At 35.4% G+C, this 25,787-nt stretch overlaps 1 protein-coding gene across 2 annotated transcripts; it reads left to right on the top strand.

The window, feature by feature from the left end:
* Positions 1-17,242: 17,242 nt before the first annotated feature.
* LOC104092183 (calmodulin-7) lies at positions 17,243-21,460 on the top strand. 2 transcript variants are annotated; one of them, XM_070192588.1, is made up of 3 exons: positions 17,243-17,428; positions 19,535-19,904; positions 21,137-21,460. In XM_070192588.1, exons 1-3 carry the CDS (start codon positions 17,353-17,355, stop codon positions 21,237-21,239), a joined length of 549 nt encoding a protein of 182 aa, XP_070048689.1. In that variant the 5' UTR covers positions 17,243-17,352; the 3' UTR covers positions 21,240-21,460. The 2 variants fall into 2 exon arrangements, with proteins under 2 accessions (XP_070048689.1, XP_070048691.1); XM_070192590.1 differs by lacking the exon at positions 21,137-21,460 and adding an exon at positions 20,477-21,104.
* Positions 21,461-25,787: the final 4,327 nt, after the last annotated feature.

Here is a 25,787-nt window from a genome sequence, read left to right as displayed (position 1 = left end):
AAGGTCCTTAGTGAAAAACTTAGAGCAGATTTGACAGCGGCTCGGGAAGAGCATTAGGAGATGGTTGAGCAGGTATTCCGAATGTTCCATGATGGTGAAGATGAAAATGAGATAACCACTAATGATCTGATTCTGCAGGTCCGGCAGAGGATCGAGCAGATTGGACGACTTAACTCATAAGTAGATGCGCTAATGGCCGAGGCAGAAAAAATTAAAAAGTGTATGGATATCCTTGCCTTGAAAAAGGAAGTCGTTCAAGCTCAGTTGGAGTTGTCTAATGCCCAGCTTCGATCTGCGAAAGAAAATACTTCGGGGCTGATCGAGAAGATTAAAGAGCTTCAACATCGGTTGGATTTGGCCATTTCAGATAAAGCAGATTTGGCTAAAGAACTTGAAGTGGCCAGATCTGAGGTGATCGAAGCCAATAAAAGAGCTGATACCAAAGTGGCTCAGTTCAGGATCGATGTCGAGATTAACCAAGCCAAAGCTGAGAGCATGGTCGAACATGTAAAATGGCAAGCTCGAAGAGAAGTTCTCGAGGAGGTCAGAGCTCAGGGCTTCGATATTGGGACTGAGATTGAAGTAGCTAGGGCGAAGGAGAACAAAGCTCGAAGGTTGGCCTTTCCTGAGGAGGACTCCGATGACTCGAGGGAGTCTGAAGATGAGGACGATGCTAAAAATATGGCCTCCGAAGAAGATTGAGTCATTTAGGGCCTTAGGTCGTTTGCTGCATTTTCTTGATACCGCTTTCGGTTTTTGTATAAAGAACTTCCTTTTGGCAGAGTTGCCGCCTCTATACAAAAGAATTGTAAATATAAAGCTTTCTTCCTTTTGAAGTAAAATAGCCTTTCTAACTAAATAGATAGTTTGAATTTTAATCTCGGTTGCCTTCGGGCCTTGTGGGTAGTCCCCTTTGCTTTATCGGGCTCGAACATCCTTCAGATTAAATAGTCAAGTGTTTGTTTGAATTCGAAGAAATGAGTAGTTTTGCTCGAAATGATGTAGCTCGTAGGCATAATGGTCGAGTGAGTGCTTGCTCGAACGCGAAATAAAAGTAGCTTGTAGGATTAGTAGTCGAGTGAATGATTCAAACTCGAAATAATGTAGCCCGTAGGCGTAATAGTCGAGTGAGTGCTTGCTTGAACTCAAACTAAAAGTAGCATGTAGGCTTAGTAGTCGAGTGAATGATTCAAACTCGGAATAATGTAGCTCGTAGGCGTAATGGTCGAAGTAGCCCGTAGGCTTAATGGTCGAGTGAGTGCTTGCTCGAACTCGAAATAAAAGTAGCCCGCAGGCTTAGCAGTCGAGTGAATGATTCGAACTCGATGTAATGTAGCTCGTAGGTGTAGTAGTTGAGTGAGTGCTTGCTCGAACCCGGAATAAAAGTAGCATGCAGGCTTAGCAGTCGAGTGAATGATTCGAACTCGATGTAATATAGCCCGTAGGCGTAATAGTCAAAGTAACATGTAGGCTTAGTGGTCAAGTGAGTGCTTGCTCGAACTCGAAATAAAAGTAGCCCGTAGGCTTAGTGGTCGAGTGAGTGCTTGTTCGAACTCAAAATAAAAGTAGCATGTAGGCTTAGCAGTTGAGTGAATGATTCGAACTCGATGTAATATAGCCCGTAGGCGTAATAGTCTATAACGACCCGACCGGTCGTTTTGAGCATTTACGTTCCTTTCAACTATTTGAAGTCTTGAATAACTTCCTACGATGTATTATGACTTGTGTGAATTGTTGATTTTGGTTTTAAGGTATTTCGGAGTTATCTTGGAAGAATGAATTTTCATGTTTGAAGCTTAAATTGAAATAGTTGACCGAGTATTGACTTATGTGTAAACAACCACGGAATTTAATTCTAATGATTTCAATAGCTCTGTACGGTGATTTTATACTTAGGAGCATGTCCGGAATATTATTTGGAGGTCAGTAGAGGAATTAGGCTTGAAATACCGAAAGTTTAATTTTTGAGAAGTTTGACCGGGGGGTTGACTTTTTGACATCGAGGTCGGAATCCGATTCTGAAAATTGGAATACCTCTTTTATGTCATTTATGTCTTGTGTGCAAAATTTGAGCTCAATCGGACGTGATTTGATAAGTTTCGGAGTCGTTTGTAGAAATTAGAAATTTCAAAGTTCATTAGACTTGAATTAGGGTGTAATTCATGGTTTTAGCGTTGTTTTAGGTGATTTGATGGTTCAACTAAATTTGTATGATGTTTTAGGACTTGTTGGTATATTTGGTTGAGGTCCCGAGGGGCTCATGTGAGTTTCGGATAGTTAACGGATCAAATTCGGACTTAGACGAAATAGCTGAAGTTTCTGCCCTCTACTGCAATCGCACCAGCGGAAATTCTATCGTAGGTGCGAGCTTGCAGAAGTGAGCCTGGCAAGCGCAGATGCGCAAATGGACTATGGGGCAGTGGTCGCAAGTGTGAGGGAAATTCCGCACCTGCGTGAGCGAAGATGCGGAGGAACGCGCGCAGATGCAGCCTGCACAGGAGCACAAACAGGCACGCAGATGCGGGCAAAGACGCAGACGCGGGACTTTTTCCGCACATGCGGTTGGCGCAGAAGCGGCCAAGTTGCCGCAGGTGCGAAAATCCCTGGACAGTACAAAAACATAGGGGTTTCGAGCTTTTGCCATTTTTCGCATTTCAAGCTCGGGTTGGGCGATTTTGAGCAAGGTTTTCACAGGAAAACTTGAGGTAAGTCCCTTGTGATCAGTTTTACTCCATAATATTGAATTATCATCGAATAATCTGACTAGATTACATGTTTTTGAGGTGTAAATCGGAGGTTGGAACTTAGAGATTTGAAAATAAGATTTGAAGCTTTGGGGGTCGAGTTGAGGTCGTATTTTGGTAAAATTTGTATGGTTAGACTCGTGGTTGAATATGCTTTCGGATTTTGTAACTTTTGTCGGGTTCCGAGACGTGGTTCCCACAGGCAATGTTTGAGTTAAATTTTGGATCTTTATGAAAAATTAGTAATTTCTTATGGAATTAATTCCAATGAATTTTATTGACTGAAACGAAATATTTATGGCTAGATTCGAGACGTTTGGAGACCAATTCACGAGGAAAGGACATTGCAGAATAATAATTTCACGGCTTGAAGTAAGTAACAGTTTCAAATCTGGTACCGATGGTATTAAACCCCGAATTTTGGTATCATGTGATTATTTTGGAGGTGACGCACATGCTAGGTGATGGGCGTGTGGGCGTGCACCGAGGGGATTATGACTTGGTCCGTCCCGCAAAACTGTAAAGTTGAATAATTTGTTGTTAGCTATATGCTATCTATGTGTTGATAAAATTTGACTGTAAATCATATTAGAAATCATCCTTAAGCTGTGTGATAGTACTGTTGGGACCCACAAAGGTCATGTACTTATTGAATTACCTGCTAAATGGTATATGTACTCAGTCTCAGTTTTTACTTGCACATTTTATCTCAGTCTCTGTTATTATTATTGATACATCATATCATTGTTGTTTGGGCTGATTTCATAATTAATGAGAGCCTGAGAGACTGGAGAGATTTATGACTGAGAGAGGTCGAGGGCCTGATTGTGAGATATTGATATCATAGCACGTGAGTTGTCCGTGAAGCACGTGAGTTGGCCGTGCAGATCCTTATATTATACTCTAGCACGTGAGTTGGCCGTGCGGATCCTTATATTATACTATAGCACGTGAGTTGGCCGTGCAGTACGTGAGTTGGCCGTGCAGATCCAGATATTTATATTATGGCACGTAAGTTGTCCGTGCAGAGTATATCGCTTGGGGTATAGGAGTCCCTCCGGAGTCTGTACACTCCCAATGAGCGCGGGTACCCATTGAGAGTGAGTGATGAGGGCTGAGAGCCCAGGGAGTGATGAGGGCTGGGAACCCAGTGAGTGATTGTTTTTCCTAAGAGGTTGTACTTGATTTCTATTTGTTGTTTCACTTAGTTGCTATCTGTCATTGTTGTGAAATCTCTGAAAGAATGTTGATATACAGATTACATGGACAAGAACTGTATAAAAATTGATTTGTCATTAAACTGCCAGATTTGATAGCATGTCTATTATATGCTGGAATTACTCGAAATGAACCATAACTGTGTAGCTCGTTACTATCTTCAGTTCCTTATTTATTATTGTTACTTGCTGAGTTGGTTGTATTCGTACTACACCCTGCACTTCGTGTGCAGATCGAGGTTTTCCCGGACATAGCAGGTGTTGATCCTTTCGCGCGGTTGATTTTCAGGAGATTTTGAGGTAGCTGCCACGTTCTGCAGACCTTGTCTCTCCTTCTCTATCTCTTTGTTTACCGCATTTGGTCTCAGACTATTATAGACTATATTTTTCAGAATTGTATTCATATTAGATGCTCATGTACTCAGTGACACCAGGTTTTAGGGAGTGTTTGTATTGTATTTAAATATTAAATTTTCAACCTTAAAGAGGAGTTTTGGTTTATTGAGATTTTCGGCTTGCCTAGTATCGAGATCTGCGCCATCACGACAGGTTGGGATTTTGGGTCGTGACATAGTTAAAGTATCCCGTATGCTTAGTGGTCGAGTAAGTGCTTGCTCAAACTCGAAATAAAAGTAGCCCGTAGGCTTAGCAGTCAAGTGAATGATTCGAACTCGATGTAATATAGCACGTAGACGTAATAGTCAAAGTAGCCCGTAGACTTAGTGGTCGAGTGAGTGCTTGCTCGAACTTAAAATAAAAGTAGCCCGTAGGCTTAATGGTCGAGTGAGTGCTTGTTCGAACTCGAAATAAAATTAACCTGTAAACGTAGCAGTCGAGTGAATGATTCGAACTCGATGTAATATAGCCCGTAAGCGTAATAGTCAAAGTAGCCCGTAGGCTTAGTGGTCAAGTGAGTGCTTGTTCGAACTTGAAAATAAAAGTAGCCCGTAGGCTTAGTGGTCGAGTGCATGATTCGAACTCAATGCAATGTTGCCCGTAGGCGTAATAATCAAAGTAGGCCGTAGGCTTAGTGGTCGAGTGAGCTCTTGCTCGAACTCGATCCTCTTTGCATAATAAATCTTGAACATAGAATATCGGTAAAGAAGAGGGCTTTCTTTGCAAGTCATTATACATGTGTTCATGTTTTGCGTCAGAGCTCGGGCCAAATACATAATCATGGTTCGTTTTGACCATTTGGCTCTTACAACGTTTCCTGTTGAGACACTGTTTGTCATGAAATAATGAAGTAACTTCCTTTGCACCGAACTTGATAATCATCACAGATGCATTCAATGATAAAGCCCCCCCAGTATACGAGGTTGATTTTAAAGAGGCCTCGGATATTCATCAGTAGTATCGTTTCCGCTATATGGCTGGTATCGATCTCTGGTCGACTTTTGCTTGGTAGTTCTTTTCGTAACGAACCTAGAAATCAACTAGTCATCTTCGACTCTTATTTTGGATTGATATAGATTGTGCACATCGGTCCAAGTAATAGCTGGGTACTCGATCAAATTTTGCTTCGGCCGCCGTGAAGCCATCTAGCTCCGATCGTTCAGACCTTGAGTGAAAGCTTGAACAGCCCAATCGTCTGTGACCTGTGGCAGATCCATTCGTTCCATTTGAAAATGAGATACAAACTCCCTTAGCATCTCGTTATCCTTTTGTATTACCTTTAACGTGTCCGACTTTCTGGTTTTGACCTTTATGGCTTTGACATGTGCTTTTACGAAGCAATCTGCAAGCATAGCAAAAGAATCAATAGAGTTAGATGGTAAATTATGATACCATACCATTGCCCCCTTTGACAGGGTTTCACCGAATATTTTTAACAATACAGATTTGATCTCATCATCTTCCAAATCATTGCCCTTGATGGCACACGTGTAAGAAGTGACGTGCTCGTTGGGGTCAATCGTTCTGTTATATTTGGGTATTTCAGGCATACATAATTTTTTGGGGATTGGTTTTGGGACTGCACTCGAGGGAAAAGGCTTTTGAGTGAATTTTTTCTAATCTAGCCCTTTTATCATTGGTGGAGCTCCAGGGATCTGATCAACCCTGGAATTATATGTTTCTATTTTTTTATCGTTGGCTTCCACTCGTTTTGTGAGGTCCTCGAGCAATTTAGTAATTTCGGGAGTAGTCTCCGATTCTTGCTCATTTGACTTCACTATGGCTGGTTCCATTCTGTGGATGATTTCTCGAAATGGATTGGGCTCCGGACTGCTTTGTACCTGAGTTTGGCTCTGCAACTGAGCTGTCGATATTTGTTGGGCTTGTAACATCTCGAAGATCATCCGTAAGCTGACTCCTATTTCCTACACGTTATGGGTGTCTCGAGCTACAGATCGAGTACCGCCCTGAATGCTCTTTTCTGGTTCGGAACGTTGGTTCGCCTCAAGAGCCACTTGTGAATTGACATCTAGCGGTACTTCGACTCGAGCGTCGGTGACATCGTTAATTCGCCTTCCGGCCTTGGGTGTCAAGTTGTTGGTTTCATATTGAAGGCCGACTTCGTGGTCGATAGGTAAAGCCATCAATCGAGGGTTTGCCATTATTGATTTGAAATTGTAAACCGGTGTGTATTGCAGCTTTGTATCAAATAATCACTGTTACCCTTAGCCCCACGGTGGGCGCCAAATTATTTACTCGAAAAATCGGATAGAGTTGAATTTGTGTATGGTTCTAAAGACACGTGATATAACTTGATACAAATTGTAGAGTGAAATGTAAAAATCTCTATTCTTGGAAAAATGGAATGAAATATAAGACAGGGAAAAGGAAATGTTGATCAACAAGGCAACCTGCCCGTAAATGTGTTAACATCCCCCTTTTATATTAGAGGGATCCTACTTTATCTATAATAATAAAAATATATAGTGGAGGTCCCATGATGAATTGTCTTTTCCTCGATTTCTGTCAAGATTCTCTCCCATAGTGCGGTTGCAACGGCTCTTGTCTGCGAGCTCGATACTGGCTCGAGCTCGGTATTGGATCGAGCCCTCAGTCTTGGTTCGAGCTTGATTCTGACTTGGGATCTCGATATTCGGAGTGAGTGTCGGTCGGTCTATGCATCTTCGATAATCTCCGCCTTGCCTCGTAGTTCGATTTGGATATGAGCTCGATAATGATACCGAGCTTGTCATTGATCGGTCTTATAGGTCGAAGCTCGGCGCCCTTACTTCGGACCTCGACCGAACTTGTCATGCAGATACCCTTTGATCGAAGCATCATCGTCTCGACCAGTCTGTACGACTGACTCAATCGATTTTGATCGTACACAATTATCCCATATAAAAGATAGGATTGATTATCTAGGTTATAATCCTAGTTATAATTCCAAGATTGTAATCGTGATAAATTCTAGTTTTAAACTAAACCAACCCCAAGCGTATTAGAATAATTGCACTTATAAGTGAGGGCCCTAAAGTAACATCACAATTTATGCATAACATTAGTACTAAATCATAACCTAATTAAAGTGACGCATATGAATTTTCAAGAAAATATGCTACGTATGTTTATGAAGAATATATATATATATATATATATATATATATATATATATATATATATATATATATATATATATATAATCCACGATGTACGAATGTTTCAAGCTGCCTAGTACATGGTCAATTAAAAAAAAGCCATTGCTAGTTAATTGAATAAAAGAATACGCGTGGCTTTCATAATCCACAATGTACGTATGTTTCACGCTTCGTAGTACATGGTCAATTAAACAAAAGCCATGGCTAGTTAATTGAATTAAAAAAGAGGCCATTTTAACACTATATATATATATTTGCTCAAGGAATTACATTCTCACATCATTTTCAGGGACTCTAAACTATTATCTCTTCTCCCTTTTCTTCATAAATATTACTCCACATTAAAGTACGTAAAATTATAGTAATGGGTATTTCAGCTCGTTTTGGTAGGGAATTGATTTCTATTATTGCAAGTTTCGGTAGTGCTGCAAGTGTAGGTGTCAGTATTAATGTAGGTGGAAATTCGGTGCGGCTACAACTGGAAACTAATAATTAACCTTATTCTTGCCGACAATGGCGTACACATAATTTTATATAAGCGATGTCATAATTTAAAAAATAAATAAATAAATAAATTACTATAATAATAAGCAATGTCATTTTCTATATATGTATCTCCAATATTTTTATTTTTCTTTTAAATGTATAGTGAAAAATTTCTGCCAAGTGGTTGTCTCATGACATCACATGGTATAAGGTGCATACGTCACTGCTTGCAGAAGAAAGTCATGATTTTTTTTTTATAACAGTATCACTTATTTATCTTATCCTTGTTGCTTCTGTCAGCAATACTGGAGATGTTATAAGAGAAATCAAATTATGGTGGATATCTACTCTTCCTCCATGATCTTCTCAAATGCTTAATGACATATTCAATGACATATTTCTATGCTTAATGACATATTTTTATTCACTTTTCATGCCTATATAAAGGCCTTGTAATAGATAGGAAAAGACACACAATTGAAGAAGAAATAAGAATCTCTCTTCCTCTCTATATCTCTTAGTTTGTTTTTCCTTGTTCGATATTGTTATTTTGAGTTATATTTCATAATACGTTATCAACACGATTGTCATCCTCATTTTTACAATCACATCCTAGTTGTGTTCGATTCTACTTCAGGTATATCACTATATATTCTTTTGGTTTATGGTAATATATATGCACCAATATGCTATTTATTAACAAATTCATATATTGTTAAGCATTTATTTATTTGATCATGTTACTGAAATTTTCTTACCTTACTTATTGTTAAAGAAAATATAAGATATAGATCTTAAGTGCGTTAAACTAACAAAACCAATTTAATAAATATGTGTGGACTTGCGTAGATCAAAACTTATCTTCAAGACATATTACAAAATAAAATAGTGATAACCAAGGTGACAAAGTAATTATTGTACATACTGGTTTAAATTACTTTACAATTGATGGAAAGTAATATTTGAATACATTCACTCTTATCACCGTATATGGTTATTCCTCAAATCCCCGTTTATAATAAATTGCTTTTCTTTTACCATACTGAATATATCTCTTTGTGTTTATTCATATACTGCATAATTCTTGTTTATTTGACATATATATTATATGTTACTTACACCTTTTTTTTATACTACATGTTTGAAGTGATCAACTTCTTAATTAGCTGTCTGATTTATTTTTACAAGTATATTTTCATTGAAAACTATTTTTATTCTTTCTAATCCATTTACTTTTGTGATTAGTTTCAATATGTCAAACTTGTCAAAACTTGAATTCGTGGCACTAAACATTACCGAGAAGAATTATTTATCATGGGTCCTTGATGCTGAAATTCACCTTGACGCTAAAGGTCTTGGAAATACTATTATACAAGGAAATAAAGCATCAAATCAGGATAAAGCGAAGACCATAATTTTCCTTCGTCATCATCTACATGAAGGGTTAAAAATTGAATATTTAACTGTAAAAGATTCACTTGAATTATAGATTAATTTGAAGGATCGATATGACCACCTAAAACTTACGGTATTACCGAAAGCTCGGTATGAGTGGATACATTTAAGGTTGCAAGACTTTAAAATCGTAAGTGAGTACAATTCTGCTATCTTTAAAGTAAGTTCTCTATTAAAATTATGTAGAGACACTATCACAGATGAGGACTTATTAAAAAAAATATTTTTTACTTTTCACGCTTCAAATGTGGTGCTACAACAGCAATACCGTGAAAAAGGTTTTAAGAAATATTCTGAGTTAATCACATGCCTACTTGTGGCAGAGCAGAATAATACTCTATTAATGAAAAATCATGAAGCCCGTCCCATTGGGTCAGCACCATTCCCGGAAGTGAATGTTGTAGCAACATATGATAAGTCTGAAAGAAAATAAAATAATTACCGTGGTCGTGGACATGGCAGGGGACGAAGTAATTATCGTCATTATGGTGAAAATAAACAGGAGAACAATAAGGGTTCTCAAATTAATCCTTCAAAAGGTAAAATCAGAATGTGTCACCGATGTGGTATGAAAGGTCATTGGGCATGCATTTGTCGTACGCCAGATCATTTTGTCAAACTTTATCAAGTCTGCCATAGAAAGAAAGAAAATAATGTGGAGGCACACTTTACCTTTCAAAATAATGATGATGAAGCATGTCCCTCAAACAAATATGATTCTGAGGCACGTCTTGCATATAAAGATGATGATTTTGGAGGCCTAGCAAATATTAGTCATTAAGAAGCTAGAGACTTCTTTGAGGATATTGACTGAAGAACTAATCATCTTATTGGGAATGAAGCTATAATAAAAGTTGTCATTTTATTATGTTTGCAACTAGTTTATTTTTCTTAAGTGTATTTTCCTAATGCATCATGTGTTGCTAGTTTTTATATTCCTAATGTATTTCTTAATATTTTTTTTGTTTGTCTTTCATATTTCTTATAATGTACTTTTGATTTTTTTTATGAAGAATATGAAATATTTTCAGTCTTCAGTTGGACTCAAGATTAATAAAGATGATATATGTCTTCTGGATAGTGCTACAACACACGCTATTTTAAGAGATAAGAGATATTTCTCTTATTTGGTAATGAAAGAAGCCAATATTAATACAATATCCAGCAATACAAAATTAATTGAAGGTTTTGGAAGAGCCAATTTATTACTACCAGGAGAAACAAATTTGGCTATTGATAAAGCACTATATTGTAGTAAATCTCAAAGAAACTTATTAAGTTTCAAAGATATTCGCCAAAATGGCTATCATATTGAGACTACAAATGATGAAAAGATTGAATATCTTTATATTACTACAATAATGTCTGGTAAGAAATATGTGCTTGAAATGTTACCTGCTCTTTCCTCCGACTTATACTACACAAGTATTAGCAGGATTGAAACGCATGCCATAGTAAATGAAAAATTTACTAATCAAAATAATTTTATTATTTGACATGACCGGTTGGGTCATCTTGGTTCTACTATGATGCGTAAAATAATTGAGACTTCACATGAACATTCAATGAAGAGCCAAAAGATTTTTCAATTTAAGGAATTCTTCTATGCTGCATGTTCTCAAGGCAGATTAATTATTAGACTTTATGGTCTCCCCATTGCAATTGGCTTTTGGTGAGGAGCCAAATATTTCGCATCTTAAAATCTTTGGTTGTGTGATATATGTTCTAATTGCTCCACCACAACGCACAAAGATGGGTTCCTAAAGAAGGTTGGGAGTATATGCTGGGTATGAACCTCCTTCTATTATAAAATATCTGGAGTCTATGACTGGAGATTTATTTACGGCAAGATTTTCTGATTGTCATTTTGATGAATCAGTATACCCAACATTAGGGGGAGAAAATAAGCAGCTGATAAAGGAGATAGATTGGAATGTATTATCGATATCTCATTTAGATCCTCGAACAAATCAATGTGAACAAGAAGTTCAAAAGATAATTCATTTGCAAAATATTACAAATCAACTGCCAGATGCATTCACCGACCTACCAAGAGTGACTAAGTCACATATTCCAGATGTTAATGTTCCAATTCGAGTGGATACCCCGGTAGGATAATTAATTAAAGCAAATGAGTTTAAACCACGCTTCAAACGTGGTAGACCAATCGGTTCTAAGGATAAAAATCCTCGAAAAAAAGGAGCAAATGATCAAAGTGAACATAATGCGGAGGTAATGACTAAAGAAGAGCACAGGGACATAACAAACTATAAAACCTTAAGGGAGGTTCAGGTACCTGAAAATGATGAGAATGGAGAGATCTGAATAAGTTATGTCTCAACGGGAAAAATATGGAACCGAAAAAATATTGTTATCGACAACGTTTTTGCTTATAATGTCGATGTTGAAATAATGCAACAAGATGAGGATCTTGAACCAAAATCTGTTGATGAATGTAGACAGAGAAATGATTGGCCAAAATGGGAAGATGTTATCCAGGCAGAATTAACTTCACTTGCGAAACGTGAAGTTTTTGAGTCTGTAGTCCAAACACCAAATGGTGTTAAGACTGTTGGCTATAGATGGGTTTTTGTACGTAAGAGGAATGAGAAAAATGAGGTACAAAGATATAAGGCACGCCTTGTTGCATAAGGATTTTCACAAAGGCCTGGTATCGATTATGAAGAGACGTATTCTCCTGTTATGGATGCTATAACATTCAGTTGTCTCATTAGTTTTGCTGTCAATGAAAAGCTTGACATGTATTTAATGGATGTGGTTACAACCTACCTTTACGACTCACTTGATAATGAGATATACATGAAAATTCCACAGGGATTAAAAATGCTTGATACATATAATTTGAAGTCCCGAGAAATATTTTCAATCAAATTGCAAAGATCTTTGTATGGTCTAAAGCAATCAGGTAGAATGTGGTATATCTGCCTTAATGAGTATTTATTAAAGGAAGGTTATATAAATAATACCATTTTTCCAAGTGTTTTTATAAAAAAAAAATAAACATCGGAGTTTGATGTACTTGCTGTATATGTTGATGACATAAACCGTATTGGAACTCCTACAAAACTCCAAAGGCAATTGATTATTTAAAGAAGGAATTTGAGATGAAAGATCTCGGAAAGACAAAATTATGTCTTGGTTTGCAAATTGAACATTTGGCAAACAGAACTTTTGTTTATCAATCTGCCTACATAGAAAAGGTATTGAAACAGTTTTACATGGATGAAGCACATCCATTAAGTACTCCGATGATTGTTCGATCACTTGATGTGAATAAGGACTCGTTCCGACCTCAAGAAAAGAATGAAGAACTTCTTGGTCCTGAAGTACCATTTCTTAGTGCAATTGATTCACTTATGTATCTTGCTAACACTACAAGGCATGACATAACTTTTTCAGTTAATGTCTTAGTAAGATATAGCTCTGCTCCTACAAGGAGACATTGGAATGGAATCAAACATATATTGTGATATCTAAAAGGGACTACCGATATGGGATTATTTTATGGCAATAATTGCAGTCCCGATCTTGTTGGTTATGCCGATGCTGGGTATTTATCTGACCCACACAAGGCTCGATCTCAAACAAGCTATGTGTTTACATATGGAGGCACTACCATACCTCGGCGATCGACTAATCAATCAATCGTGGCTACTTCATCTAATCATGCCGAGATAATTGCTATTCATGAAGCAAGTCGAGAATGTGTATGGTTGAGGTCTATAATACACCTTATTCGAGACAGATGTAGTTTGAAGTGTGATAAACTATCCACAATTTTGTATGAAGACAATGCAGCATGCATAGCCCAATTGAAAGGAGGATTCATAAAAGGGGATAGGACAAAGCACATTTCACCAAAATTATTTTTCACATATGATCTTTAAAAGAATGGTGATATCAATATGCAACAGATTCGTTCAAGTGATAATATGGTTGATTTGTTCACCAAATCTCTACCGACGTCAACCTTCAAGAAACTAGTGTACAAGATTGGGATGCGAAGGCGCAAGGATGTGAGTTGATGCTCTCATCATGGAGAGTTAATACGCGTTGTACTCTTTTTCCCTTACAAGGTTTTGTCCTACTGGGTTTTCCTTGCAAGGTTTTTAACGAGGCAACCAAAAGGCGTATTTCTAAACATGTGTACTCTTTTTTCTTCACTAGGATTTTTCCCCAATAAGATTTTAACAAGACACATTATCTATGGACATCCAAGGAGGAGTGTTATAAGAGAAATCAAATTATGGTGGATGTCTACTCTTCTTCCATGATCTTCTCAAATGCTTAGTGACACATTCAATGACATATTTCTATGCTTAATGACATATTTAATGACATATTTTTATTCACTTTTCATGCCTATATAAAGGCCTTGTAATAGATAGGAAAAACACACAATTGAAGAAGAAATACGAATCTCTCTTCCTCTCTTTCTCTCTATATCTCTTAACTTATTTTTTCTTGTTCAATATTGTTATTTTGAGTTATATTTCATAATAGTAGTTATTTTATTGTTTATTTTTATTTTGGCAGATAGAGAGATGGTATATCAATTTGTGTTTGGTGTGTTTCTTTTAGATAATTAGCTCTTTCTTGTCTTGCTCTATTCAATATTTAGTGGGCGTTTGGACATAAGAGTTTTAAAATTTCGAAAAAAAGTAAAAAAAAAAATTCAAGTGAACATAGTTTGAAAATTAGAGTTGTGTATGAACATGAACTAATTTTGGGCTGTTTTTGAATTTTTGGGAGTGATCTGAAGTAAATGTTTTGAAAAGTAACTTTTTGAATTTTTTTAAATTTCCGAAAAATTTCGAAATTCATTTTCAAGTGAAAATCGAAAATTTCATGATGAAATACTGATTTAGAAAAAAAGAAAAAATAATATCGAAAAAAGAATCTTTTTTAATGGCCAAACAGGCCCTTAGCTATTGTATCGTTTATTATACGGAAAAGGGCCAACAATACCCCTAACGTAGTGAAAATGACTCAAAAATACCCTCCGTTAACCTTTTGGTCCGCAAATACCCTAACGTTTGTTTTTGGGCTCAAACTTACCCCTATATCTAACTGAACTAATCCGGTCAATTTTTTGACTTTAACTTCGCCATGTGGCATTTTTTTTAACCCGCCACGTGTATTATTTGTATTAAATAAAACCCACCTGTATCTTTTAAAATACCCAACGACCTTTACCCGTTCCTATATATTTGGACGGTCGACTAAAAATAATTATATTCGCTAGTTAAATATATATAAAAAATATACACTGATTTTATATTAAAATATGTATATTATATATTAATATTTTAATATATATTTTACATGACATTATTTTTAGAAAAAATTATACGGTATAATATTTTCTATTAATTATGATCTATAACTCGAATTTATTAAGCAAATCTGACAATTGAATGATAATTTTTGCTAATATTTTAGCTCTATCGTTATATATTAAAACACTATTAGTTCCCATTGAAAAGACCAAGTGAAGTCCATTTAACCGACCGTTCAAATATATAGGAGCGAGTCAGGGTCGTTGGGTATTTTAAAAGATACAGATGGTTTTATTCAATATAAATAATACACGTGGCGGGTTAAGAAAATATCACATGACGAAGTTAAAGTCAAAAAATTGACCAGGTTAGTTCGGTTAGATATAGAGGTAAGTTTGAGCCCAAAAACAAACGTTAGTGATATTTGCGAACCAAAAAATTAACGAAGGATATTTTTGAGCCATTTTCAATACGTTAGGGGTATTGTTGGCGCTTTTTCGTTTATTATATGTGTTTGTGTGGACAGTAACATATGCTTCTATAATTGTCCTTGTAGAGTTCTTTTCATATACAATTCAATTACACTGTATATTTGTAAACAACGGACTCGCCAATGGCTAATTGGCATTTATCGATAAATTAGAAGGTTGTCTAAAGAATGGATGCGAGATCAATCGAACTGAGATCATTTGTATTGGGATCGTTTGTATCGAGAATCACTAAAAAGAGGTAAGACGAGAAGATTTTTCGTAAAGTTTCACGTGTATGAATAAAGATGAAAAATTCTTATATCTCACTTTAGTTGGGATTTGGCATTAATTGCAGAGTCTAATTAGGGGACAACTATGGTGAATTCTTATTACATTACAAATTTAATTGATTTGGCCTATGATAGAAACTAAGAGTTACCGAATAGTATAGAGAATCATGTTTTCTATCTATTTCTACAGTAAAAAGACAGAAAGTAAATGACGCACAATATTTATGTGAAAAACTCATTGCTCAAGAAATTTAAAATCATAACATATTTATGTAAGATTTCCAACTTCACTAAATCAAATAATAATACTAGCCTAATTACAAAGCTAGCCGCAATAATCTTAATTGCAAATGTAGCCGCCAATTACATCTTCTAGCTTGATCCTTGATCTTTTTAAGCTCTCCCTTGACTTGGTATCATGTAGGAGGCTTTTCTTAAACCAAATTATATTATTAAGGGTCGTTTGGTTCAAGAAATTATGTGATTATCTCGATATAAATTTGAGATTAAATTTATCAAATTGGAGGTATTATCTAAAATTATTATTATTTTATATTAAAAAATTGATATAATTTATCCCATATAAAAATTAAGATTGATTACTAGATTATAATTCTAGTTATAATTTTAGGATTATAATCCTGAGATATTCTGGTTTTGAACCCAATGACCCCTAAATGTATAACCATAATTATACTTATAAGTGAGCGTCCTAGCATAACATAGCAATTTGTGAATAACATTAGGGGTATTATCACTTTTAGCCCACGCCAGAAATTATTTATATTCGATAGCCGAAAAAGTGTATAAAATTTGTATAATTTTTGTATATAACATATAAAATACACGTATATACAAAAAATATACAAATTTTATATATTTTTCGGCTATTATTATTACATCGGCTATACCGTATCATTTTTTCATAACATTATACTAAATCCTAACCCAATTAGAGTGACACTTACTGGATTTTCAAGAAAATATGTTATGCAGGGTTATGAAGAATCAAATGAAGATAATATAAAAAACAATAGTTACTCAAGTACCAATATTTATGTTGAACATGAACTTCACTTAGCAAAAAGTCTTAAGGTTTATGTAGAGATCATTATTACTTTAAATACTAAAACTCACTATTACAAGAATCACATGTTATGTACGGTTAAAGAATCAATCGGAGATGATTAAAAAGTTACAAAATAAAATGAATAACTCAAGCACAAATATTTATATTCAAACATGAACTTTTGAAAATCAATAGTAGAATATTAAAACATAAAACAAAATGAAAATATTAAGCACAAATATTTTTGTTTGATCATGAATGTCAGAAAATTTGTCCATAAATCATCATTTCACTTAAATATTATTTTAGATATTTAATTTGCTATTACACACTCTTTATGTGAGTCGAGCCTCCAACTAATCAATAAGCCTGCACCCAATATTTATATCAAATTAAACAATGCGTAACATGTGTATTTTTTATACATTAATTTACTATTTAACCATGATTAAATACTATTTATACTATATTTTGACCATTAAAAATAATTATTTATTTTTGTATAAATATCGGGTATGAATAAGTATTTGCTCGACCAACCTATAGGCTCTTTATGACAAAATTTCGACCATATTAGAATTTTTTTTCTAAAACATTTTTCACCCCAAAAATATTGGCACAATTACAACCATTAAGAAAATAACCCCTCGTCAGCCTTTCATTTTTCTTCTTTTACAGTTTACACACACTCCATTTCTTCATATTTTGTCCACATTCCAATTTCCCAATCTGCAACTTTCTCTTTCAGAAAAATCTCAAAGAGAAAAATGGCGGATCAGCTCACCGACGATCAGATCTCTGAGTTCAAAGAAGCCTTTAGTCTCTTTGATAAGGACGGAGATGGTAATATTTAAATACATATTTCGAAATTATTTTTCATTTTATAATCATTTTTTCCCTCAGATCCAGTGCTTGGTTCTTTGTATTTTACAAATTTATGTATTTATATTTTACGGGTCTTGCTTTTTCTGATTGATTTGTGATTGTGTTTGAGTTCCTATATGCCTAAGCTGACATAGTTACTCGGTACCTGTGGTGGTGTGCGCCGAAGCTAAACAGAACAACACCGTTATTTAAAAAAAATGTGATCTATGGTTGATTTGATGTACCTTTCGAAAAGAGTGAAGGGTTCAAAGCACGAGAGTCAAAACATCTAATTTTCGCTATTAATTCAATATGGGTTTACGTTTTGGTCACAAATTGTTATAACTATATAGGAAATATTTGAATCTTAAGTGAAGAAAGGATAGTTTGACTTTTTGAATAGTAATACTATCGTATAAAGTTGGTGACAGAGGGAATATTTGATTTGATTTCATTATGTAGAAAATTTACACTTTTGGGCATTGGATATGTTGTTTCCTCTTTGTTGTTATTTCGATTTTATTTCATATTGGTTTGATTTTGCGCTCGGGGTTTGATTCGGTTCTTAAAAGAAATGGATATGATGACCTATCTATGTGAAGTTGTGGGTTTTAATGTTGTTAAATAGCTCAATTTAAAATATTGTTAAGGCTTCATGGGATCTCGAAGACTGTTTAGCATTGACAAATTGAATTCTTGTTTGGGATCTTTACACAAATAGCCGACCGAATTTACTGAATACTTCTACTAGCCGGTATACATCGATTATACACTAATCATACATGGTTATACACATATTATATATGGATTATAGTATTATATTAGCCGATTTTTTAGTTTAAGCGGTTGGGTGGGCAACTATTTAGGTTGATTCTTCTTATTTTGGGTTTCAATCACAATGGGAGCTGGTTGAAGTTGGTTTTGATTGAAATCGGTTGACAAGTCCGGAAAAGGTTGTACCTTTTAGGTGTTTTCTATTATTTGTTGATTTTGTTGTTGATTCGTGTTTTGTTTCTTGTGATTTGTTCATCTGTTTCACTCTATGTCATAAACTTGTTTATACTGGTAGATTGCTAACTTACCATACATGTATGCAAGTCTTTTACGGAACCGTGTACAAAATCTCTTCACACTTGATTTTATAGAATGTGTTTACTTGAATTCTCTTCTGACGTTTTAGTACAAGTTACTTTTTCAGAGACTGATTCAAAGCTGATGTCCTTTCTTCTATATTTGAACTATGGAGCAATTTAGTTTGTTATTCTGGTGAATATAGAAAGCTTATCAGTAGATGGTCACTGTAAAACGTCCTTTCCTATTTACTATGTATACGTGTGTGGGTGTGTGTGTACGTACATATGCTTGTTTATCATGATATCACTTTTCTTCTGGTGTCTTATCTTTTATGGATTCTGGGGATGAGCTGGCGGATACAAATGAGCTTCCTTCTCAGATTAAAATGATTGTGCTGCTATTTTGGCAAGAACAACTTATGGTGATTTTTTTGGCAAGTTCAGTAACAACAACTACGCCTCAGTTCCTAACAAGTTGGGGTCGGCTATATGAATCTTCACTGACCTTGTTTTTTTATTTAAGCTCAACTCATGTCATTATCATATACCAAAATAAAAATAAATGTGAATAAATAAGTTAAATAATTCTATTATATAGGAGAGCGAAGATCTCGACTTGTTTGCTTCATGTCAATAAAAGAATAAGGAGAGATGCTTTATGCAGTGATTTGCACCTGAAGATAGAAAAACCTTTTTTAGTTGTCATGAATCTGCCAACCAAACATATCTTGATGTCTGTATTCTCTTTAGAAAGAATAGTTCTGTTTTTTATCCTATATAGATTGAAGTGATTAACCCACTTAGTTATGTCGCTCATCGGTTTCATTTCTGGTTCAAATCTGTGCTGTTGGATTCAGATGATTTATACTCCTTTTGTGAGAACAAACCGGTCTAAGTCCCATGTTAAACTTGTTTCTCTAACCTAGGGAAATAAGGAAAAAAACAGTAAGTTTTGTAAGCAATTTGAATGATGGCTATAACTGTTCAATAATTATCTCCATATATGCTGCAGGTTGCATCACAACTAAGGAGCTTGGAACTGTAATGCGGTCATTGGGGCAGAACCCAACCGAGGCTGAGCTTCAAGACATGATCAATGAAGTTGATGCTGACGGGAATGGGACCATTGATTTCCCAGAGTTCCTTAACCTGATGGCTCGCAAGATGAAGGACACTGATTCCGAAGAGGAGCTCAAGGAAGCTTTCAGAGTGTTCGACAAGGATCAGAACGGATTCATCTCAGCAGCTGAGCTTCGTCATGTCATGACAAACCTAGGCGAGAAGCTTACAGATGAAGAGGTCGATGAGATGATCCGTGAAGCTGATGTGGATGGCGATGGGCAGATCAACTACGAGGAGTTCGTCAAGGTCATGATGGCCAAGTGAGAACTGATGAATCCAACTTTTAATCTTTATTAGAAGTAAAGATACGAAAGAGAAGGAAACAGGGCAGATAAGTTTGTTGAGATTCTGTTTCAAATTAGGACATGTTTACCTTTGTCTCAGTGCTTGCCTATTTTCCAATTCTCATGATTCTGTAGTGTTGTTCTTCAGTATATGCCTGTTTGGCCTGTTCATTGTCTTAGTAGTTTGGGTTGTTAGTAACTCCTGGTAATTTCTTCCTGAATTCGGTTTTGTGAACCTACGACGTGTCAAACTTTTTTGTTTGTATTCTAAGTGACTAATTCTGTTGATACTCCAAATTCTTGCTTATGTGTGTTTTTTGTGTTTTCTTGATTTGCATTAACCTGTAGCAGTTACACAACTTGGTTTCTGTTTTACATTGGTATGCTTGACTTCGAGCTCGAGGCATTCCACGCCTCAGGCTCATTTAAGGTTTTGAAGGTGTAGGACATATATGGCATAAATTGTATGACTGTACTTTCAACATCCTTAGCAAGATCATCTGGAGTTAGCTTCTTAATTTTTGCCTTTTGTTTTACCTGGACCATAGTTAAATGGAGCAGTGCAGTTATGTGGATGATTGGAGCAGATAGTAGGTACATTTCTTGGTGGGCGGAGTTAACCGGCACTTGTGCTGGTGGGAGGTAGCATGTACTCGGTGTAACAATTGAGGTGCACGCAAGTTTTCCCGGACACCATTCAAGGAATGGGTATAACCATTCAGTCAATTCCTTTGGGTTCCCCTTTCATGCACGCATGCCCTAGGCCCGGGTTTTGGAACCATTAAAATTTTGCGGCAGATACTACTTTAAAGGGATGAGAAAGAGAGGTAGACTCCAGAAGGCACCTGACGGTGTAGCCTAACGGTTAATAAAGTGGGTGACGACTATGGGATATTAGGGTTCAAACAGACGAAAATTGCTTGAGTGGGTACTTGTGCCTACAATTTTTTGCAACGATAGTAGTTGGGTCATCTTGCGTGCACCTCGACGCACCTCGACTATCACATTTGATACTTGATAACTTCCACAAGCATAAGTATTGGGTAACTCTACACATCAGCATGGATCTCCTTCTATCTCGGGAAAAAAATTAATATTATGTACTTAATTTTTTTTATTTCTTTATTATATTTATGCTTTTCCATTGGAACCGAATGGAAATTTAGCTTTTGCCCTTTTTCTGTTTTTGTGGGTTAAATGACGGACAGAAAAGGACTCTGGGCTGAAGAGGTGACTCCACGAGCCAGCAAAAAAGAGAGAAATAGCATCCGAGGACGTGATTGGAAAAAATGGCTATGCTTTTCTCGTTAATATCTTTAACCCCCCCCCCCCCCCCCCCCAAACCCCCACAAAAAAAAAAAAAAAACACAAAGGAAAAGAGGAATTAAAGAAAAAGGAGAGAGAAAGAAAGTATAATTGAAAAAAGGTAATTAATTGATATTTCAATACTTTCTCTCTTTGGTCAATAGGTCCATTAAGTCTAATCATGAAATTATTATAATCACATGAAAATTACTTTTATTGAGAATTTACTTTCTCTGTCTTGATCTCATTTTACTTTGGTTGATATCTGATTATTTTAGCTCAATGTAAAGAATTAACATAATAATCGCCCACCAACTCCTTAAATTAAAAATAGTCGTCGACTGTATAATCTATGCATATCCATGAATAATATGTATATGAATAATATGTATATAAACGTGTATAATTATAGTATACACGCATAAAGTCTAGAATGATTTTCAGACTTTGTATAAAGTCTAAATGAATCAGATATACTTAAGAGGTTCTGGAGTTTATTATATGTCCACATTCAGTGGATTCCTAAACAAATACACAGGTTTTAGGCCGAAGTTACTGGTACGTTCCATGCTAGCTCCGTCCCGACTGTCGTCTGTGTCCAAAATCATAGCAGTTGGTGGTGGTGCGCTCGGAATGAGACAAGAACTCATACAATGGATAATATCAACCGCGCAATCCTGAAAGCATTTATCTGGCGCTGAGATGCATTTAACAACACAACTGATTGCTTTTGTACCACAAGTGACCGGACATGGCGTTATAGTTGATTGGCCTTGAGCATGCTGGAATAGTATGGTGGATGCAGAAATGAGCATAAGTAAAGCTAGAGAATGAATTGATAAAGTTTTTGCAAGAATAGCCATAGTGGAATATGAACTTGAAAGTTGCATTATTGTTTTTGAGTTTATATAAGGGGGAAATGTAGAACAAAGTTATTGGTTTTCTGTTATGGACAACTTTGTTCATACAAAATACGTGAACTAATCTTGTTAGAGTAAAGAAGAGACACATTTTAATTATAAACGGCAACCATTTGAATATAATTCGTGAGGGTTACTCGCTGTCTACAACAGTATAGTCTAGGGTAAAAATCAGAAATAGCCATATTTACAATTGGTAATTGATAGCCATAGTTTCAAAAGTAATCGAAATTTAGCCACTTTTTATATAAAGATAAAATCTGAACAAAAACACGCTTAAAAATCCAGAAATATTCCATCATAATATGCTGGAGTTCGATTTTTTTTACATATGAGCTTCTAGCATAATATGCTGGAATTTTATAATGTGCTGGAGTTCCATCATAATATGCTGGAAGTTCATATGCAGGAGCTCCATAATCCCGCATATTATGCTGGAACTTTCCGTGTGCTGGAGTTTCACATAATATGCTGGAAGTTTATACGTAGGAGCTCCATAATCTCGCATATTATACTGGGACTTTCCATGTCCTGCAGTTCCAACATAATATGCTGGAAGTTTATACGCATGAGCTCCATAATCCCGCATATTATGCTAGAACTTTCCGTGTTTCACCAAAACAATGGCTATTTTTCAGTGACTTCGCAAATGCTGGCTATTTTTCGATTACCAGTCCGAAAAATGGCTCGCCCGTACTAATTTTACTATAATCTATGGGCTCAAGGGAAATCAAATGTCAAGACTATGTATATGTATAAGAATCCATAAACTCCGAATAAAGGAGGGGGGGGGGGAGTACATTATTAGTAATACTAGATTTAGTGTATGTGCGTTGCACGTGTATTATGCGTTATGCACAAAAGAGCGCATTTTAATTAGGTAGAATCATAATGAATTAAGTATAAAGGTAATTGATGATGCAACAAATATTTAAATGGTAAATTGCCTAAAATAGTGTATATTAAATTGAATAAGAATGAATTAAGTGTAATAGAAAATTGACTATGCAAAAAACGTTAGTACATTAAAGAAATCATTGTAATCAACGTGTAGTCTTTTTAATGTAATCAGCGGGACACAATATATCCCTTCATTTCTTCGTACCTTCTCCCATTGAGGGTTTCCACTAAATCCCAACCATATCTAGAAAGAATATTATAAAACACACACACACACACACACATATATATATATATATATATATATATATATAAAAACTAAAAAATCAATAAGGCAAATAGAAGTAAAATAATGTTTATATATTTAGTGAAAGATTACGGGATGGAATCTAAAGAACTTGCCAAAAATTATTCCATTGGTGCACTTTGATGCCTCATCGAGTGAAATAAAATTATTTGAAAAACTAATGGTCGAAAAGTGACTATTGCTTTCTTTAACTAAAGTATTCTCCTTAAATCCAATCTCAAGCTCCTTGTGCACTAATTAGAAATTAGGATTAGCAATATTGATGCATCCTTTTATGATGTACAAATCTTGTTTTGTTGTAAATAATTTTCTCACTTCTCAATATAAGCATTGAAAAGTGTAGCGTGAATTTTTGCCCGGTAAAAATTTTCACTTTAAATTAATCTGATGGTTAAAACTATAATATCAAAAGATATAAAATAAAATATTGATATAAAATAAAAATTACCTCGTCATCAACTAATGTCATAATTTTTCAAGTGTCTTGATTTGTTTTATTGTTGAACTCTTTTACTATTTCACTCCCAAACACTAAGACTCTATTACCCAACATGAATCAGACACTCTTAGACTATTAATTGGGATACATTGGTGTGACAATTTCTTTTCACTGGCCATTACAGGTGTACCTAAAATAAAGCATGCTTAAGAGTTCTATAAGTTATCAAAGTAACTAATTTAATAATTGATTATTTTTTTGATATAAGGAAGATTATTTACCTGAACAGATGTAATTGCTGAAATCTGAGTGATTCAGGCATGGCAATTGCAAATAACACAATTGTAAATCATGTAGTATTAATATTACACATACCTAAAGGAGATAGTATAATTTTTTATTTTTTTAAAACAAGCAATTTGAGCTGGCATAGCATAACTATTATTAATTATACAACAAAGGAAAAATAATAGTAATATTTAAGTAATAAGACTTAGATCGAATGTCTAACCGATTTTCTGTGATGAATTGCAATTGTTCAATAACATGTATTAAATTTGTAAATTACGTGAGATGTGAAATTAGCCAAGTCCAAAACATAAAATAAAAAATTATATAATAAAAATTTCGTGATGCAACACTAAACATAAATTCTCGATGTAACACTAAAAACTGGTGCATGCAAACGTGCTTGCAAAATATGAAGTAGCAAAAGATGTTGATATTAGTAAAAGAAACAAAATCCGAAATCGCGGTGTTGGAATAGGGCGAGGTTTGACGATTAAATTGTAACATTGTTGTCACGACCCAAACCGATGGGCCGCGACGGGCACCCGGTGCCTTACTCAACCGAGTACCAATGTTACATATCCTTCTTATCGTACTGTCATTGGCAAATGGGCCAAACGGGCCGCATGGGCTAACCAGAATAAACATAAGGGAATACTCAATATAAGACGACCTAATCTGATATAAAAACTTATACATTTGACATACGGGCCTATAAGGCCACGATGAGAACTCGTACACTGAACATAGGCCGACAAGGCCATACAATCTTTCATATACATGACATCTGTCTACAAGTCTCTAAGAATACATAATTGTCATAAAGTTCAGGACAGAGCCTTGCCATACCAATCATTACATATCTTAATCATACTGACCAAATAACAACTTCGGAGCAATTGGAGTGCACCAACACCTTCCACCGAGCTGATAGCCTACTTGGAGGACTCTCGACCTGGCTATCGGTTCTTGCGAGCATGAAATGCAGCGTCCCCAGGCAAAAGGGACGTCAATACAAATAATGTACCGAATATGTAAGGAATGAAAATCAGTAAACAATGGACATGAGAGAAACATGGAGTAAAAGACTCAACATGTAAGTATGAATAACTCTGTGAATCATTAATATTTACAATGCCATGCATATGCATATAAATGTCATACCATGCATAAGTATATGCGTACATAACATCATCAAGCCTCTAAGGGCATCCCATCATATCATCTCGGCCACTGTGGGCAAATCATCAAAGTATACCAGCTGATCAGGTGGTGGTGCATATATAACGCCGTAACCTTTTTTTATATCCCATATATATATAATATATGCGTATATAACGCTATCTGGTCATGGGTCAATGTACATGTATAAATGAATGAAATGCATATGAAATATGTCAATAAAGTCTTTCGGAATGTCATAGGACCATTATGCCTTTGATTAATGTCATAAAATAAACTTATCAACTTACGTATTTTCTGAGACCCATAAACAAATGATAGAATAATAAGACACATGAGAAATCAAGAATATAGACACCCATAATATTTCTATGAATAGAGTCATTTATGAAAGTTGCGCATTCTGCTCGTTTCATTTGTATTATTTGGATCATACCAAAAGAAAGAAGGGATATTCTTAATATACCTGAGCCGATTCTCTTGACAATCCCTTTAACACGTATCAATTGCGACAACAC

The sequence above is a fragment of the Nicotiana tomentosiformis genome, chromosome 1, assembly GCF_000390325.3.
Source record: "Nicotiana tomentosiformis chromosome 1, ASM39032v3, whole genome shotgun sequence".
Classification (NCBI taxonomy): Eukaryota; Viridiplantae; Streptophyta; class Magnoliopsida; order Solanales; family Solanaceae; genus Nicotiana; species Nicotiana tomentosiformis.
The sequence above is the reverse complement of the archived record's forward strand: the minus strand, read 5'-3'. Positions and strand labels throughout refer to the sequence as shown.

Coding starts and splice junctions, on each gene's coding strand:
- LOC104092183 (XM_070192588.1), top strand. CDS start 17,353: ATGGCGGATCAGCTCACCGACGATCAGATCTCTGAGTTCAAAGAAGCC. Junction 17,429..19,534: donor CTTTGATAAGGACGGAGATG/GTAATATTTAAA, acceptor TATATGCTGCAG/GTTGCATCACAACTAAGGAG. Junction 19,905..21,136: donor GTCAAGGTCATGATGGCCAA/GTGAGAACTGAT, acceptor AATGACGGACAG/AAAAGGACTCTGGGCTGAAG.